This window comes from Camellia sinensis, chromosome 3 (assembly GCF_055761805.1).
Source record: "Camellia sinensis isolate YWXY chromosome 3, ASM5576180v1, whole genome shotgun sequence".
Classification (NCBI taxonomy): Eukaryota; Viridiplantae; Streptophyta; class Magnoliopsida; order Ericales; family Theaceae; genus Camellia; species Camellia sinensis.
In genome coordinates this window covers 197,800,012-197,817,995 of record NC_138963.1, presented here as the reverse complement: position 1 = coordinate 197,817,995, position 17,984 = coordinate 197,800,012, and the positions used below count along the sequence as shown (strand labels likewise).

The window sequence follows — 17,984 nt, the reverse complement described above, 5'->3', positions numbered from 1 at the left end:
ATTTATCCTTAAAAGTAACAATTGGATTGGTTATTTGAATGATTAATCTCCGGATGGATAAATGGGTTTTTGGCTCTTAACAAAGGGTGGTTTCTGTAAATTCTTGTTTCCATTGCATTTTTAATTGCTCGATATGATAAAATATTGAACAGTAAAATTGTACAATTAAAATGCATTAATAACATAAAATGCATTGAGAACAATTTGACAAAATCATATTTTTGGGAAGAAAGTAGTATCTTGCCCTTTTGTACAACACAAATAAATAGAGGAGTGTACGGTGCGGTTCGGACGATTTAAGAGTAAAATTATAAATTGAATGGCGAGTTAACAGATTGACAAATTGGGATTTAGACGGATTGACTGATTGAAAAATATTCTAACTAATTATCATACATTTACATAATATATAACACTAATTTGTATAATATTTTTAATATATATAATACAAAATAATTTTACATAATATGTTTTATATATATAACTATTAATTTGTAATAAATTTCATTAGATATTAAAAAAAATATATATATATATATATATATTAATTATAGGAGAGTGGAATGATTTAAAAGATAAATTATAAAATTTAAAATTTAAATCATAATTAATAATTAAATTAGTACAAATTAATATAGACCAATACAATTTTAACAAATTAAATGATATTTTACGTAACCTTACAAATAAGCACACGCCCTTGGTCCAAGGAAAAGACAAGCATATATGATAAAAATAAAATAAAAAAAATATGAACCATGCCTTTGCCTCAAAAGGAGGAAGAGTAGGGGGGGCACAAGGTTTTTGTTGGCATTGGCGCGATTTGGGATCTTTGACTGACATATACACCTTGAAAGAAAGAAAAAGATGGTGAAAACAGCAAAAACAGTTTACATGATTTTAGAGACCTAACTTTCAAAACTTTCAAACATGGTTATATCACACATAAAATATATTTCAACAAATAAAATTTTATAAAATTTGTTAGTGAGATATAATTATCAAATATTCTATCAATCTATTTATTTTTTTGAAAAATATTAAAAATAATTCTTTGGACTACTATTATTGTATAAAAAATGTATTAAAATATGTAAAAATATTTTAAAATATAAAAAAAAATATATTAAAATTATAAATATTTGACATTTTATAATGTTTATTGACAACTCTTAAGACTATTTTGTTAGCCAGAGCTTTATATTTTGATGTCTTATTTTGTATTTAATTCCTAAGGGTCCGTTTGGGAAGGATTTTTTCGGGCTTTTTTGGCTATTTTAGCCACAAAAAACAAAGCATCACATCCAACCCATAATCATTACACTCTTCTTTCACAAAAAAAATTAAAAAGCCAAAAAGCTCTTCTTAAACCAAGCTTTTTAGCCCAGACTAAAATAGCTAAAAAAACTAAAATGTCAAAAAGTCAACCCACTTTCTAGACGGAGGCTAAATTTGTTGCTCCAACCATTGAATAAGAGTTTGCCCTCCAAGTTGGGACTTGGCAGGGCTCATTGAACGACAAATTGAATTCAAGGGAGTTTAATGAGGGTTTAATGGCTGCCTGTTTGAATTTGTAAACTACTCTATATTAATAAAAGGTACACAGGTCATTAAATGAAAAAAAAATAAAAAAGAAAAAAAATTAAAAAGAAAAGAGTTTTGTGTTATTAATGCTTTGCCTGGGGCATGTTCTGCCTCTTTCTTTCACTACTTGTCTCCCAGCCAAAAATAATTTGAAAATTACTTGTCGAAACTCCTCTTTTCCCACCAATAAATTTTAAAATTTTGTTCATATTTGAAAAAATTACATTAAATAAAAAACAATTTTATTGAGAAGATGGATTTAAAAAAGATATCTATTTTAATTTTTTAAAAACTTTTAGTTAAAATGAAAAGTATAAAATTATCACTATAAAAAAAATGGAACCAATAATGAAGTCATTTACTAGTATATTTGTCTTGCTAAGTGATTATGTGCTCATGTCTTGTCTTTAAAAAAAAAGAGGTAGGTCAGTTTTATTATAATTTCTTACCATTATAAGATGCCAGCTAATTACAAATAATCAGAGATGGCAACTAAATCAGAAAATGTGAACACATCAAATTACATCCATTTAAAACATGTTTAGAACCATAAATTTAAATAAGTTGCATTTTATAAATTTAATTAAAATTAAGTTTAAATTGGTGAATATGGACACCGCCACAACTACACCACCTCTATTGTCACTACTCCACAACCGACATCATGCTAGCAACAATGCTACCAACTCACTACCACCATCACCACCTCTATTCCTCTCTCTCTCTCTCATTTTTTTTAAAATTTACGAATTTTGAAAAGTTATTTAACAGTGTCCATACTATTAGCAATAATAAGGCTGTAAACACGTTGATGCAGCATAGTGTTGAATTGCAAATTTTAATGAACTTGAAATATATAAGGGTTGGTGTGGGAAGTGGGTTGGCTTTTTGAATTTTTGATTTTTTTGATTATTTTAGCCTGGGCTAAAAAAGTTTGGTTTGGGAGGGCTTTTTGGCTTTTTTGATTTTTTTTTTTGTGAGAGAAGAGTGTAATGATTATGGATTGGATGTGATGTTTTGTTTGTTGTGACTAAAATAGTCTATTTTGTCTTTTATGACTAAAATAACCAAAAAAGCCCACAAGTTATCTTCTCAAACGGAGCCTAAATTTAACTTACTTAGCTTTCAAATACATTTGAATTGAGTTTCAATTAAATTAGTTGGGTCGGTGATGCAACGGATTCAATCGGCAAGTATTGGGATTATGGTTCGTGATTTTAAAGGTCAAGATCTTGGTGCTATGTCTAAAGCTATTCCTCTATGGACTAATATTTCTTATGTGGAAGCCTTGGCTGCCTTGCGCACTTCACAATTTGTGAAAGAGTTGTGCTTGGATGACATTCATCTCGAAGGAGACTCTTTATATGTCATCAAAGCTATCAGAAACCTATAGAGGAGGCTTTGTCTAATTTTGGATATCTTGCACTTGCTGCACATGAATTGCTAGGAGAACTTCGATCTACTACGCTTAGTCATGTCTTTCGTGAGGGAAATTTTGAGCAGGTTGGCTTTTGAGAGTGTTGGACCACATATTTGGATGGAGTATGTTCCACCAAAAGCTGGTTCCTTTGATTGTGGCTGATACCGAGTTGCTTTTATAATATATTATTTCAACCTTCCTTAAAAAAAAAAAAAAAATAGTTGAATACTTTCTTTGTTTTATATTTTTAGAAAACTTACTGATAAGTCTCATGTACAAAGTTCAAGACCCAACTAATTCTCAAACAAAACACTTATACCAATTAGTCCTATACATTTTTAATTGTTCCCAAAAAATTCTATTTTTTTTTTAAAAATTTACAGACACTGTTACATCTTACTACCGTCAGACTTCCGTCAAACAGTCGCCGGAGATTCGTCAGAATGTTCAACAACACCGGGAAGTCGCTGAAGTTTCACCGGAAGTTCACCAGAGTGTTAAGAACGTTAATGGAAGTCGCCGGAATGTTCATAACGTTCACTGGACGTTAAGAACATCATTGGAGATTCACCGGAATGTCTAGAATATTGCCGGGAAAAAAAAAGAATAAATGGAGAAATTACAGCGAAAAAACATAGTAAAATGTGCTAAATATTGATAAACTAAAAGGAAAAAAAATGAAACGACAAAAAACAGCAACAATGGAAAAAACATATGCTATTTTTCAATTTTTATAAAGTTTAAGCAAATAATCTCCAATATTAATCAAACTGAAAAATAAGTTTTGAAACTGTAAAATATTACAGTTTCAAAGCAAAAATTTATTAAGCATTTATCCTTATTAATCAAACTGAAAACACATACTATGAAATTGTAAAATTGCAGTTCTAAAGAATGTTATGAAACTGTAAAATTTTACAGTTTTATACCATGATTCATCCCAGCATCAAAAAAATTTGAAACTGTAAAATTTTACAGTTTTCACCGCCTGTAACTAAAACTCAGAAACTACTTGTTCAGAATTTGAAAATTTTCTCCATTAGAACAGAAAAAGAGAAGTGTATAGCAGAGAAAATGTAAAAAAAATAAGAAATCGAAGGAGAGAGGCAAATATAGAGAGATGATTGTACTCCGACAACTATTTTTTGTTTAGATCTAGTTGGATTTGATGTAGATCTACTCCAGATCTAAGTAGATCTACTTATTTTCTTCATATTTTTCGTCGGAAACATATCTTTTTTACCGTCGGTGAGGTAAGGAGTCGACGGTCGGTGGTTGTCGGCGAATCCTAATCGATGGTAGTCGTTGGTCGCCGGTGACTATATATCAGAAAGAGAAAGAGAAAGAGAAAAAACAAGATATGGTTACCCGTCAACGATCGCTGGAAATCATAAAGAGAAGAAGAAAGGCAGAGAAAAAGAATAACGTTATTAAACTTTTGGGTATAAACAAAAAAATTTAGAACTAAATAGATTACACATTTTTCAAATGAGACTTCTTAATAATTTTTCCTATATTTTTTATCATTGGGCTTTACATTTTATAGTAGACTTTTGATATGCAGTGGGCCGAGTTATGAGTTATTGTTCTAGACAACATTGTAGTAAACCAGACCAAGCAGCCCATAAAAAGACTACAATACAAACGACATTTTACTGAAAAATGGTACAAATTTTATATATATAGGTCATGGTTGAATCACATGATTACAATTAAAAGTATTAATAATTTTATTAAATTAATATATTATTCATTATTTAATTAAATTTATAAAATAAATTAACCCGTTATCTATTATTTGATTTGCATTGAATTAGTAGGTAAAAATGTCTTTTTATTTTATTTCCAAACTTAAAATATATAATCTCACTCCTATCCTATTACTAATAATCTTACAGATTTGTTAAATTAATTATTTATTGGATTAATAATCTTAAAACAAAATTTCAAAACAAACATAAAGATTATTAAGTCCACAAATTAACAATCTCAATCTCATAGTCTAATCTTATCAATCAAACATGTCTTATAATTTGGCTCTTATGTATTATTAAAATATTTAAAATTCTTAACATTAGTTCATTTTATTGGTGCATGACACGTAGGCAAAGCACAAATTTAATTTAAAAAAAAATAGCTGACAAAAACAGAGCAATGATCCAATCAATCATACCATAGGTGTATACTTTCTATTAGTATTACGGTACTTCAATTTCAAACCAATCCAAAAAATAAACAAAAAAAATTAAAAATTAAAAAAAATGTCATGGTTGGCTCGCTCCATTGCCAACTCTCTCCGAATCGACGACGACGAAGAAGAAGAAGAGAACAGCGCCACACCAATCCCTAAACCCCCTCAATCCGAACACGATGATGAAAATGAAGAAAATCGATCGGCTCGTGGCGTCAGAGAAGACCTCTCCGAATTCACAGAAACCCTAACTCGCCAATTGTGGGGCGTCGCCTCTTTTCTCGCTCCTCCTCCTCCTCCGCCTCCGCCTCCGCCGCCGTATTTCCACCGCATTGATCGATCAGTCTCCGATCGGGACCGGTGGGAGCCGCCCTGCCACTCTGGTTCCGGCGACGATTCCGATGAGGAAGGCACAGGTTCGGTTGGAATTTCGGGAAGTCACGATGAATTTATCAATGGATTACCTGATCGGTCGAGGAATCGAGTGGAATCGGAGATTTGGAAGATGGATTCGAATTTTGTGGCGTATGAGCAGGAGGATCCAATTGGGGACGCCGTTGGTATTACTGAGGAGGTGTTGGCTTTCGCGATGAATATCGCGCATCATCCGGAGACGTGGTTGGATTTTCCTTTGGAGGAAGAAGACGACGTTGATGGTATGTGTCCTGCTTGTATTTCAATTGCTGAAAACTTTGGTGTCTAGTAAAGCTTTTGGGGTTTGTTTCAATGATCGAAAAGCAGTTCTGCATATTTAAGTTATATTGAACACTTCAAATCATCTGTTTTTATTCAAGCATTCTTGTTAATAAGAGCCTCTGCAATGTTTGGTGTCAAAATGACAATGCCAAAACCCAAATTTGACATGTTACAGTGTTAAAATGTCATAGTTTGGTAAGGTTGCTCCAACGATGAAATTGTCGTTATTCTATTAACAAAAGGTCAATATAGGCATTTTGCCACCGGTATAATTTGGCATAAAAGATAGCATCCACATGGAGATAAATTTTAAAGAGTTATTGCCAAATTTTAATTTTGATATGGAGGACAACATAGCATTGAAGATAGTCTAACCTATCAAACTCTGTCACCAAGGCATTTGGTTCCTTGCAAAATTATTGAAGTTATTTCCTTCACTACCAATTATGAAATGTGCACTTCAAGGGAAATTCAAGAAATAGCAAACTTACACGAGGAAAATTTTAGAAACTGGTGGGATTACTTCATAGAATCCAATTGGGACGTTGTTTTTAGTGTTCTCCACGTCTTCTTTGAAGGTTTTGCCCTTCTTTTTTTTTTCTTTTCAAGCTGTGATTAAATTTTGGCCCTGTTATCACTATTCCCTAGTAAATGAGCTTATATTTTTTTCTTTATTGTAGAGATCACAATATTTTTACATACTAGAAAATTGTTATCTTTAGTTGATGGAAAGAATAACTCTTAACTGTTCTTTCTGAGTTGTAGTAACTTTACCATGCTACTAATTTTTTTTAATCAGAGTTTTTATCCTAGAAAATTGCTGGTTTAAGTGTTCATTTTCATTTAAGAAATGATAAACCAAGTGCTTTGCTTGGGGAAAAAATGTTGATTATGAAACCTTTACCAGTCTGATAACTCTCTGATAAAAGAAAGTGATGCTTTTCAGATTTGATTTATTTCTGCAATGAATGGATCACCAGTGAAGTCATGGAATATTATCTCATGATTTTCAATTCTCTGCAGTACAGTTTTGTTCCAGCTTTGGATTTTATTTTATTTTTAATCCACTTCACTTGTGGAGTACTTGTTTTGATTTTTATCTTATCATTAATGAGGGTGCTGTAAATTTTAAATATGAGTTTGCTGTAACTTGTAGTATGTTTATAGCGGATATGGTCAGCCATATGGTAGATGAGTTTTTGTTCGTGCAATCCCTTTGTCGGATCTATCATTTGGAAAAAGTTGCAGAGTTCTAGAACTGGAATTGTTCTGTGAAGCATGCATGCCCTAGCCTCTGCTCTGCTGTTGTATATTTTGTTCATAACTGAATTGAATCAGCTAGCAATTCCATCCTTTGTTTTTTCCACACGTCTAAAGATCTGTTGAAGAGAGCAACTCTGACATAGATGTCATAACTAGGGCTGCAAACGAACCGAGTCGAGCTGAGTTTTGCTGAGCTCGAGTTCAGCTCGTTTGCTTATTGAGCTCGTTTTTTGAGCTCGAGCTTAGCTCGATAAGAAACTAGGCTCGAGCTCGGCTCGGCTCGTTAACATTAATGAAGTTCGAGCTCGGCTCGATAATTTTTTTTAATATTATTTATTTAAAAATATTTAAATAAAAATTATTATTTATATTATTTAATATATAAATAATATATTTATTAGATAATTTAAATAAAGATAAACGAGCTGAGCTGACGCGAGCTCGGCTCGTTTACTAAACAAGCCTAATAATCAAGCTCGAGTTCGGCTCGTTTACTAAATGAACCGAGCCGAGCCGAGCTTGTTCATGAATAGCTCGGTTTATTTGTAGCCCTAGTCATGACCATGAAAGCTTCTGAGTAGAGGTTGCTAGCCATGATAATATGTGTATAGCCATGTATTGCTTTGATTGGAGGATGCTGAAGGTGATCAAAGATTGATGGCTATTTTGTGCGATGTGCAACTCAGCCTCTACATATTTTAATCTAGAATTTCGTAGATCACAGCCCACCCTTGCGTATGTGATCTCTTTAGACCTTAACTCTTTTATGTATTTGTCCCTTGATTTCTTCTCAAATCCTTTACTCCAGTACTTTTTTTTCAAGTGTCATCATTGAGGCCTGAACATTGTTTTGTCCCCAGAACATTCTAGGCGTGACTATTCACCTTCAGGTAGATGCCAACCTTCTTTTGTTTTCTATATTAGTAGTTACATGTTATTCCTCATATCATGCCTTTTGATTTGAAAATATTACCATGGAAAAAAAGGACTCAAGCCATCACTCATCCTTTGTGATTGCACTTTTTATGTTATCATTTTCTGCAATCATCAATGGAATATTGTGTCAACTTGTGGAAAATCCCTTTGCCCTATTTGAACTCAGAAAAACCTGGACCCCTGCATCTATGTTTTGTCTTAACCTGTAACTGGCATATATGTGGTTCTTGAAGGTCATAACAAAATGGCACGGTTGACTCCAATTTACATGAAACAGTGGTTAACTCTCCATTTGTTTTATTTTTTCTAATGAAAATGTTGTATTAGCAAGTTGCATAGCTAAATATCCATAAAACATCTTTTGTTTACATGATGATACCTTTAACAATGCATGGCACTGTACTTGCTATGATGCGAGTCAGTATTTATGGCCTGACTTTCTGTAGACACCTTAGTTGCTTTCTTTAAATATTCTTAAGTGGTCTGTCCAGGGTGCCTGCATGTATGATTCATGTCACAATCCTTTTTTTGCAGATTTTGATATGTCTAATGCTCAAGTGGAGCATGTATTGGCAATTCAACGTCTAGCACATAGGTTAGCTGCTCTCAGAATTGAACTTTGCCCAGCCCACATGAGTGAGGGTTACTTTTGGAAGGTCTATTTTGTTCTTTTGCATTCCAGGCTCAATACACGTGATGCTAAACTTTTGTCTACAACCCAGGTAAGTTAATCTCATTTGGTGTCACTGTGTTTCTCCTTCTGGTATTATAAAGATAATTTGAAAATTTTAACACTCCATTAGTTTATTGATTTCGATGTCGATATCATTTTTTTCCTCTTTCCCCAAGTCGGTGTTCAATTTCATTCAATGCATGAGTTTATCGCAAGATGTCTGCCAAAATTTATTCTGTACTATGTAAAGCAAAGTTGGGTTCATTGTGTAACCCTGAATGTGAAGCTTATCTTGTACAACACCCTCAAGAGGTTGAAGTTCAAGATTGAAAATTACAAATTCGTACTGCCCAGAGGCCGTCGTCTTAGGGCTTTAGGAACTGTTTCAATCTCCCTCTTTTAGTTGGATATCAAAATCCTGTTTGTAAATGTCACTTGAAATTTGTCTTGGTAGGTTTTGGCTGTTGCTATACTGGAATTAAGTTGTTGAACTCCATAAATCTCTTTAAGAAGTTATCCATATAGCCAATGCTTTGTGGATGCTGTGCCTTATCTGAGATTACTTTAGCACCACTGTGTTTTGCATATAAAAGGAAGGGCTGGAACACTTCTTCTATGGTGAACCTTTAAGTTTTAAATTTAAATTAATGTACAAATTTAACTATTTGGAATGGTCCAGAAATTTTGTCTAAAAATAATATGTGCACCCATGTCATGTCCCCGGTTATGTTTTACTTTTTCCTCACATTACTGGGCTGCATAGTATAGCAGTCAAATGGAAAAATATTACATATGGTTGATAGACATTTTAGTATGGTGGTGAGTGATCGTTTTTGAAGGCACGTGTAAACTGTGATATATATTTTGAACCTTTGCGTGATTATGGATCCAACTACCTATTTTCGTTGCAGATTGTGGAAGCAAGAGCTATGTGGATGAAAGAGCTACAAAAGCGAACAAAGGCAGAAACAGATTGGTTTGGAAGAGGCACTTCATATGTTAGAGAGAGTGCTAATACATGGCAGGAGTCTTTTGATCATGTGCCATCCGATGATGCTCCTGGAAACATGTCGCCCCGAACATTAGCTTTTGAACCTGCAACAGCTTACTCTGTGACCACAGAATTTGAGACTCTGAAGCATCCTGTTGTAAGTACAGATATGCAAATTGTTGACAAGTCTGTTATTGAAGAGGAGCCGGTGATGAAGACGAAGGATAAGGATTTTGTGGCTGGTCCATCGTTTAAAGTGCCAGTTCAGAATTATGATGAAGACGACGATGATGATGATTGGCTTAAAGATGATTCAGAATTAATCGGGTGCAATGGAACTGCCATTTTTTTTGGAAACAATGATGATGTGTCATTCAGTGATCTTGAAGATGATGATGATTGTACAATGCCTATAAAATCCAAGATAGTCACGACAACTGAAACCTCATGAGGAATAGCTTGAGGTGACCATAAGCACGCACCATTATTTATCCAAGGATGGTTCAACTTGATCGTCTGAAAGACAATATTCGGACCAAGGGTTCAAATGCTTGCCTACCAACCTTGCGTGGTCACGAGCTCTGTTTCGTGATGGATCGGCAGTCAAGTTTCCACTGAACAATATTGTCTTGATTGGTTTTGCAAGGTATTGTTGTGACTTCATTGTGGAGATAGAGCACTTCATGACTTGGGTCATTCAGGAAACCTTTATTGTAAAGAGTGTGAAAGTTTCCTAGAAGTCAGGAGTATAATTAGTAGAAGATTGATATATTGATTTTTTATTTTTTATTTTTTATTTTTACTTCAATTGTTTTTAGTGAAATGAATGAATATTCTCTATAGTGAGGATTGTGCTTTATCGATCACAAACGATTTGATAATCCAAAGGGTTAGGGGGGTATATTTTGCTTGGCTCCTTTCTCAGATTGTTTATATCATGTGTAAAGTTGGGATTACGTGAATTTTAAGATTTGTTTAGAAATTGACTTTTTGTCAGCAGGAGTTTAGGAAGAGATTTATAAATTAAAAAATAAATAAAAAAAATAAGTAAAATGTAAATAAAATATATTTATATTTTATTTAGTTTTACAATTTTTTTTTTTTGTTTTCCTTTTTCTATTTTTTTTTTTTCAAATTTCTTATCCAAACACATCCTTAGGTACTTAAGTAATCAAGAATCATTTTTATATTTAATTCATTGACTCACTCGTTTCGCATTCCCATACTGAAGATTTTGGGTAATGTCTAAATAAATGACCAAATGTGTCAGATAGGTGGGAGTCTCATATCTATGTGAGACATTTAATCATTTATTTCAAAGTGAGTGTTGTGTTCGGATTGGAGGCTTATTTTGACAATTAACTATTTTAACTTAAAAATTATAAAATTATTATAAAATTAACTATTACATTTTTTTTTATAAAAAATAAAAAAAAATCAATTCTTAATAATAAAAAAAATTGTTTTGAATGGAGGGGGTTTTAAAAAAAGATTTTTTTATTCAATGGTGTTATAAGTACTAAATAGTGTATTAACATTAGTTATGAAATTATTATTGGAGTAATGTTAGGGACTTCAAATAATTTACTAAATGTTTTACCAAACCTCTCACATGGGTGTGGAATTCACGCACATGTGGGTTTGTGAATCCTACATCCATATGAGAGATTTGGTAAAAAATTTGGGAGTAGATTATTTGGAGTTCATAACATTTTTTTTTATTATTGACATCCCTTATTATACAAATTATAAATATAAAAAATATCTTAAATTATGTCACTTCATCAATTGATATACTAATTAATGCATATAGTATTATTGTTATGGATTAGCACGTGCTTAATGAGGACCAACTCCCAACACATATCCACCAATCAAATTAAACACTTAATTTTTATTTTCGGTGGTGTTACATGCATCAATTAATATACTAACAAGTATACCAACACTAATTATGACATTATTGACCCAACTCATTAATCATATCACACATACTAAAAATCTCTTAAATTATGTCACATCATCAATTGGTACACTAGTTAGTATACTAATTAATGGATATAACATTATTCTTTTTATTTTTGCGGTGGTGCTACATGCACCAATTAGTTTACTAACTAGTGTACCAACACTAGTTATGATATTATTATTGATCTCACTTATTATACAAATTATAAATACTAAATTTTTTTAAAATTATATTATATCATCAATTAATATACTAATTAATATATGTATCATTATTCTTAATTTTTTTGTTTTTTTTTTTTTGTTTTTTTTTTTGTTTTTTCTCTGGACAGTAATAAACGAACCAACAAAACCAAATAACTACGGGTGCGTTTGTTTGGACGGACTGGATAAGGGGAGATTGTAATCCATCGGACTATTAGTCTTGGGATACATTGTCCCGGGACTATTTGCTTGGACTAAATTTGTATCCTATGTTTGTTTAGTCATGGGATTAAAGGTCTGGATTGGACTATTTTATTGAATCCCATGTTTGTTTGAGATATTATGGAGAATGATAAATATTTAAAAGATTATTTTATCATTGTAATTTATAATTTTTATTTAATATATAATTTTAAATTTGTAATCTATAATTTAACAACACTAAAAAAATTTAATTTATAAGGCCATATTTTTTAATTTATTATTTTCAATTAAATTAAATTTATAATTTATATTTTTTATTTAATATATAATTTTAAATTAACGACAATAAAAAAATAATTTTATTTAATAAATAAATTAAATTTTCAACAACACTAAAAAAATTTAATTTATAAGGCCATAATTTATAATTTATTATTTTTAATTAAATTAAATTTATAATTTATAATTTAAATTTTTTATTTAATATATAATTTTAAATTAACAACACTAAAAAAATAATTTATAAATATTCAAAAGACTATTTTACCTTTTCTAATTGTTTACTAAGTAATAGCATGGAGGGTAAAATAGATATTTCATAAAATAATCCTATGGGATACCAATTCCATAGTTTTTATCCCACGGGAGCTTCTATTTACACACACTAAACCCCCTTTATACACATACTTAATGAAGGGAGTGTGTAAAAAGTGTAGTGAGGGGATGTGTAGAAAGCGTATATTGTGTGTGTAAATAGAAGCTCCCCTATCCCCCCATAGAATAGGATAGTCCCATGTTTGTGGGACTAATAGTCCGAAATAAAATTTTTCAAACAAACAATGGACTATTAGTCCGGTGAGACTAATAGTCCAATCTCATATCCTTATCCCTCAAAACAAACATGCTCTACGAGTCTACGATATCTCCAAAAAAAAAAAAAAAAAACCTAACAAACAAACAAGCAAACAAAACAAGACCATAACTAATCACATTGCATGTTTCCACTTTTCAAAAAATACTTTTTAGAAAATTTTATTTTTTTATTTTCTGTATTTTTTTATTTTTACTGATTTTTTTATATTTTAAGCAATTTTTTTACTTTTTAGACACACCTAACATAAATACACCTAAAAAGTAAAAAAATCTTTTAAAAATTCACTAAATACCAAAAATACAAAAAAAATACAAGAATTCAATACATTTTTTTATATTTTTATGTATTTATTAATTTTTTAAAATATTTTTTTATAAAATTTTTATTTTTTAAATACATCTAAGTAAGGTGCATCTAAAAAAATAAAAAAAATATTTAAAATTTAAAAAATATTCATTAAAAATAAAAAATTACGAAAATAAAAAAAAATTAATTTTCAAAAAATTTAACCAGAAAACTCAAACAACTTCAGAACTTGCAGGGGCGACTCTCTCTCTCTCTCTCTCTCTGTATATGATAATCGTCATCATATTCACACAGGTTCGTCCCTCGCAGAGCATTCAATTCTCACGCGTTTAATTTCTCAATCTTTGATTTGGACTTCTCAATCTCGCCATTCATTGTCGTTCGGAATCCCTAATCGCTCTCCATCTTTCTCTCTCGCTCCCAAATTTTCCCCAAAGTTGGAGTCCTCGCAATTCGAACTTTATATTACGTGTATGGATCTTCAGCTGGTAACAAAGGGTTTGAATTTCTCTCGTAGAAAGAAGAAGTGGCTTATCGCTCTTGCTCTGTTTGGTGTTTCGAGTTATGGTGCTTACCAGGTCTATCACCTGCCCTCTCTGGCTAGGAAGAGAAAGAGGCTTTCTAAGCTCTTCGGAGCTTTGATTTCTGTGGCCGAAATGGTTTCCGATTCTGCTGAGACAGTCGCTGTTGTCTCCAAGGACTTGAAGGACTTTCTTCAGACTGATTCCGATCAGATTCCCAATAGTTTGAAGCAATTGTCCAAAATTGCAAGGTCGGAGGAGTTTTCCAAGTCTGTGGTTAGGGTTACTGAGGCTTTGACAGTTGGGGTTTTGCGTGGGTATCAGTTTGAGTCGAAGAATGAGATTGAACAAGGGTCGAATTCGAATTCGAATTCGAATTTGAATTCGAATTTGGGGTTTTCTGATCGGGTTTTGGATAAACTTATTTCTACAGCTGGGACTGGATTTGTTTCTGTTGTTGTTGGTAGCTTCGCGCGCAATTTGGTTTTGGGTTTTTACTCTAACAATCAATCCCGTGAAGGATCGAATGGGGACGGAGTAGTTCTTGCATCCAATGCTGGGTCCAATTCTGAATCCTTTCCCATGTGGTTAAATGTTGTTTCGGGCGACAAGTGTAAAGATCTCATAGCTGATTGCATCCAGACGTTTGTGAGCACGGCCGTTGCTGTTTATCTGGACAAAACAATGGATATTGATGTCTATGATGAATTGTTCTCTGGGTTGACCAATCCTAAGCACGAAACCAAAGTGAAAGACTTTCTTGTTTCTATTTGCAGTGGTGCAGTGGAGACACTTGTGAAAACATCTCACCAAGTGTTGACCACCCCAAAATCCAATCCACACTCCATTGTTGATCATAGCACTAATCCAAGTAGAATAAGTGAGGAGTTTCCTCAGCACGTATCGTCTTCCACGAAACTGAAAGAGAAAAGTTCTGCCAATGGGATTCAGAATAGTGGTTGGGTGAGTAGTGTTTCATCCACATTGGCGGTCCCAAGCAATAGGAGGTTTGTGCTTGATGTGACTGGGAGGGTGACATTTGAAACAATTAGATCTCTCTTGGAGTTTTTCTTTTGGAAGCTCTCAGATGTGTTGAAAAGAAGTCATGAAGAGGTGGTGGAAAGGGGGCTACAAGTCATCAGATATGTTGGTGCTAAGTCTTCTGTTATTGTTACCATATGTCTTGCTTTGTATTTACATATCCACGGTGGTACTAGGGCTTTGTTGCCTGCTTAAATTCATTGTTGGCTTCCATGCAAAAAAATATTCATAGATGATGGTATAAAGAAATCTTATTGACACCATTTTTAGTGTAAAGATGCTTATTTATATCTTTATCTTATGAGCATGGAATATTGTGACATTTACTTGTATTTTGAATGACAAAAGTTTTAGGTTCTGGAAATACTCAGCTTCCTCATCTGTTTAATGCGTTAAATTGACAGTTTTCAGTTTGTAATGTTCATGGCATTTAATATGAAAAACTTTATTGAGAAGGAAAGAGCAAATTTTGTTTGCTTGGTGTGAAATATGGAAATGCATCCCTTTAGTTTCACGGGAAGTATGAAAAAGATGCTTAAAGATGACTTTCAAACCTTAGTGGACATTTAAGGAATCATTTGAACCTGAAAATCTTCTGCAAATGGGAATTATGGTATGCCCCGATTTATTGGCCTTCATTGAGAAGATGAAGTGGAAAATGTTCACTGTGAAAAAGAAGCAACAAACAACATCTAGCCTCCTGGAGCAGTAATGATTTTGTCCAAAATGTTCTAAGCAAAGCATATGTGGTCTCAGTTGCACAACAGAAATGATCCACTCAGTTCTGGATTGGAATGGGAGTGAGTTCTTTGGAGCCTTCTTTTATTTTCTTTTTGGGCGTTGGGGAAGGATGAAATTCTCTGTTTTTCGAATTGCACAATAAGGGATGTAAGCAGGGAAATTTTGTTGGCTGCCTTTACTTAGATCACAGTCATGAATGTTAGTTGTCATTTTTCCAGTGTTGTAAAAGTGTATATAACCAGAACATAATTTGGGGTGTGTTTTGTCTTTCATTTATGTATGGGATTCACCTTTGTGGCCTAAATGAATTACTTTCTGGAAGCTTTTGGAAAGCTGTATTTGATGTCTCAATTGTTAGAGCCTTAGACCATATTAGTTTACCGGTTATTTTCTCCATTTATTTTGAATTTCTCAGATATTATCTTAGATAGAGCGTGCAAATTATAAAGCTTTACGCTTTTAAGACAAATTCTTGCAGCACACAGCTCATTTTGGCAGCCTTGAAGCTGAGAGTGACTGTTTACTTTTGGTCTCCTTTGAGGCTGTAGTTTCTATTGCTCTACGGCTGACTTTTGGATTGTTCTTGCAAAATATGTGAAGTTTTTCTCTTATCCCTTTTTGTCTTTTGTTGAATATCACATATGATATTCTCATAAGAATCTTTAAGTATAACCCTGTTTCATGATTTCTTGTGTCTTTCGATTTCTAGTCCTGAAGATTTTGGATCAGAAGTGTATGGCTATGCTCAGCACTGTCACTCGTTGCCAAGACATGATAACGTATGCTACATGTTTTTCAACTCATGCTATTCTTAAATAGTATAATTCGCTTAAGAAACTTCTGAATATCTGTGCTAGTGCCTCATTAACACTAAAAAGTTGGGAATTTTCAAGTGCATTTTTTTCTTTAAAATTTAAATTAATCTATATCATGTCCATCATGCTAAATTGAAGATTCATACAATGCTATGTCGTTCGCAATGAAATTGTATTTTTGTCCTCACAATATATCAAAGTGATCTTTCTAGCTAGTTTCTTATTCATGTATTTATTTATTATTATTTAATTTTTATAGTTGAATTGGGACTCTATGCTAGATTGCAAACCTTACCATCTTTTCATAGGAGTGAGTGATACGAGGATGGGTAGTCATCATCACATGGCATTTTCTAGTTATTTTTTTAAATTAAAATTTTTGTTTTGAAGTGATTTGAATCATTTGGTTAGACATATTGGTTGTAGGTGGATCCATGCTGGGAAAGACCTGATGTAGTTTGATTAACCAGTTAATTTCAAAAATGCTGCTTTTATAGACCAGAATTTAATCATTCAGGGCGTTATGTACTTTTTACTAGCTGTTCTATTCTATAAGATTGATGTTGATCAAAGAAGATAGTAGTAGTGTCTTTTAAAGTTAAATGTTGCCTGCACTAATGATTCTATGAATTCATTTCAGTGAGATGACTACCTGTGCTGTTACTGAAGGGGATGACAATCACGGTGTGTGCTTTCACTACTTTGTATAATGTGACCTGTTCTGTTCAAGATTTTAGGATGTTCTGGGAAGGTTCTCTACTCAAACTATTTGACAGCCTGCTTTTGGATAGTGAGCCCTTGGGGTCAAGAAACAAGTATTTCTTGAGCTTTTGTTTGTTCAGTTTGAAATGGACTACAGTATTAAAATGTTTTCAATCAAGTTGTTTAGAATATTGATTAGATTCAAGTTTGGGAGGTTTGACCTTCTGGATTCCCGGAGTTAAGCAATGCTGGTTATGCGGCACCTTAGATCCTATCACAAGGTAATTTATGTAATTGATTGAAGATAATGGCGCTCGCTGGAAGTAGCATCAAGTTATATAGACAAACATCTTCTCATTGTTGTGTCATAATTCCTTCACAGGAAAATGCATTGGAATGTGTCCAAAGAGTTATAGGAAAACTAGGCAAAGTAACGAGTTGTTTGTTGCCTATGGTTTTAATGAATGCTTATAAAATATAATTCGCCTTGAAGTTTGTTTTTATGTTACAGAAGATAGTTCCTCTTTCTTATCAATTTTTTTTTCTGTTTCCTTTGCCAGAGCTGCTGTTACACATGGTAAAGATTGTAGCATGGTATCTAAAAGTGAGAAGTTTAGAGTATATCATATATTCCTTTACATTCGTTTTTGTTATTTATGGATGACTTAGTGGAATCCAGTGATATGATCACATCACAGTTCATCATCCTGACAGAAAGCAACTCGATTCCTACATGGGAGATTTTCCAATTGAGAACAGGTGAATTGTGAAGCAAGGTATGATTGATGTTATTTAACAGGCTAAAAAACTCCTCCTGTAGATTTTTTGCTAACTTTGACAGATGACATCAATTA

At 32.7% G+C, this 17,984-nt stretch overlaps 2 protein-coding genes across 2 annotated transcripts; both read left to right on the top strand.

Moving 5' to 3' along the window:
- Positions 1–5,151: 5,151 nt before the first annotated feature.
- Positions 5,152–10,687, top strand: LOC114268794 (uncharacterized). The gene is made up of 3 exons (XM_028210021.2): positions 5,152–5,851; positions 8,625–8,812; positions 9,675–10,687. Exons 1-3 carry the CDS (start codon positions 5,266–5,268, stop codon positions 10,203–10,205), a joined length of 1,305 nt encoding a protein of 434 aa, XP_028065822.2. The 5' UTR covers positions 5,152–5,265; the 3' UTR covers positions 10,206–10,687.
- A 2,840-nt stretch (positions 10,688–13,527) lies between these two features.
- Positions 13,528–15,135, top strand: LOC114268795 (protein PHLOEM PROTEIN 2-LIKE A10). The gene has a single exon (XM_028210023.2). The coding sequence runs from the start codon at positions 13,784–13,786 to the stop codon at positions 15,065–15,067; it is 1,284 nt and encodes a 427-aa protein (XP_028065824.2). The 5' UTR covers positions 13,528–13,783; the 3' UTR covers positions 15,068–15,135.
- The last annotated feature ends 2,849 nt before the right edge of the window (positions 15,136–17,984 follow it).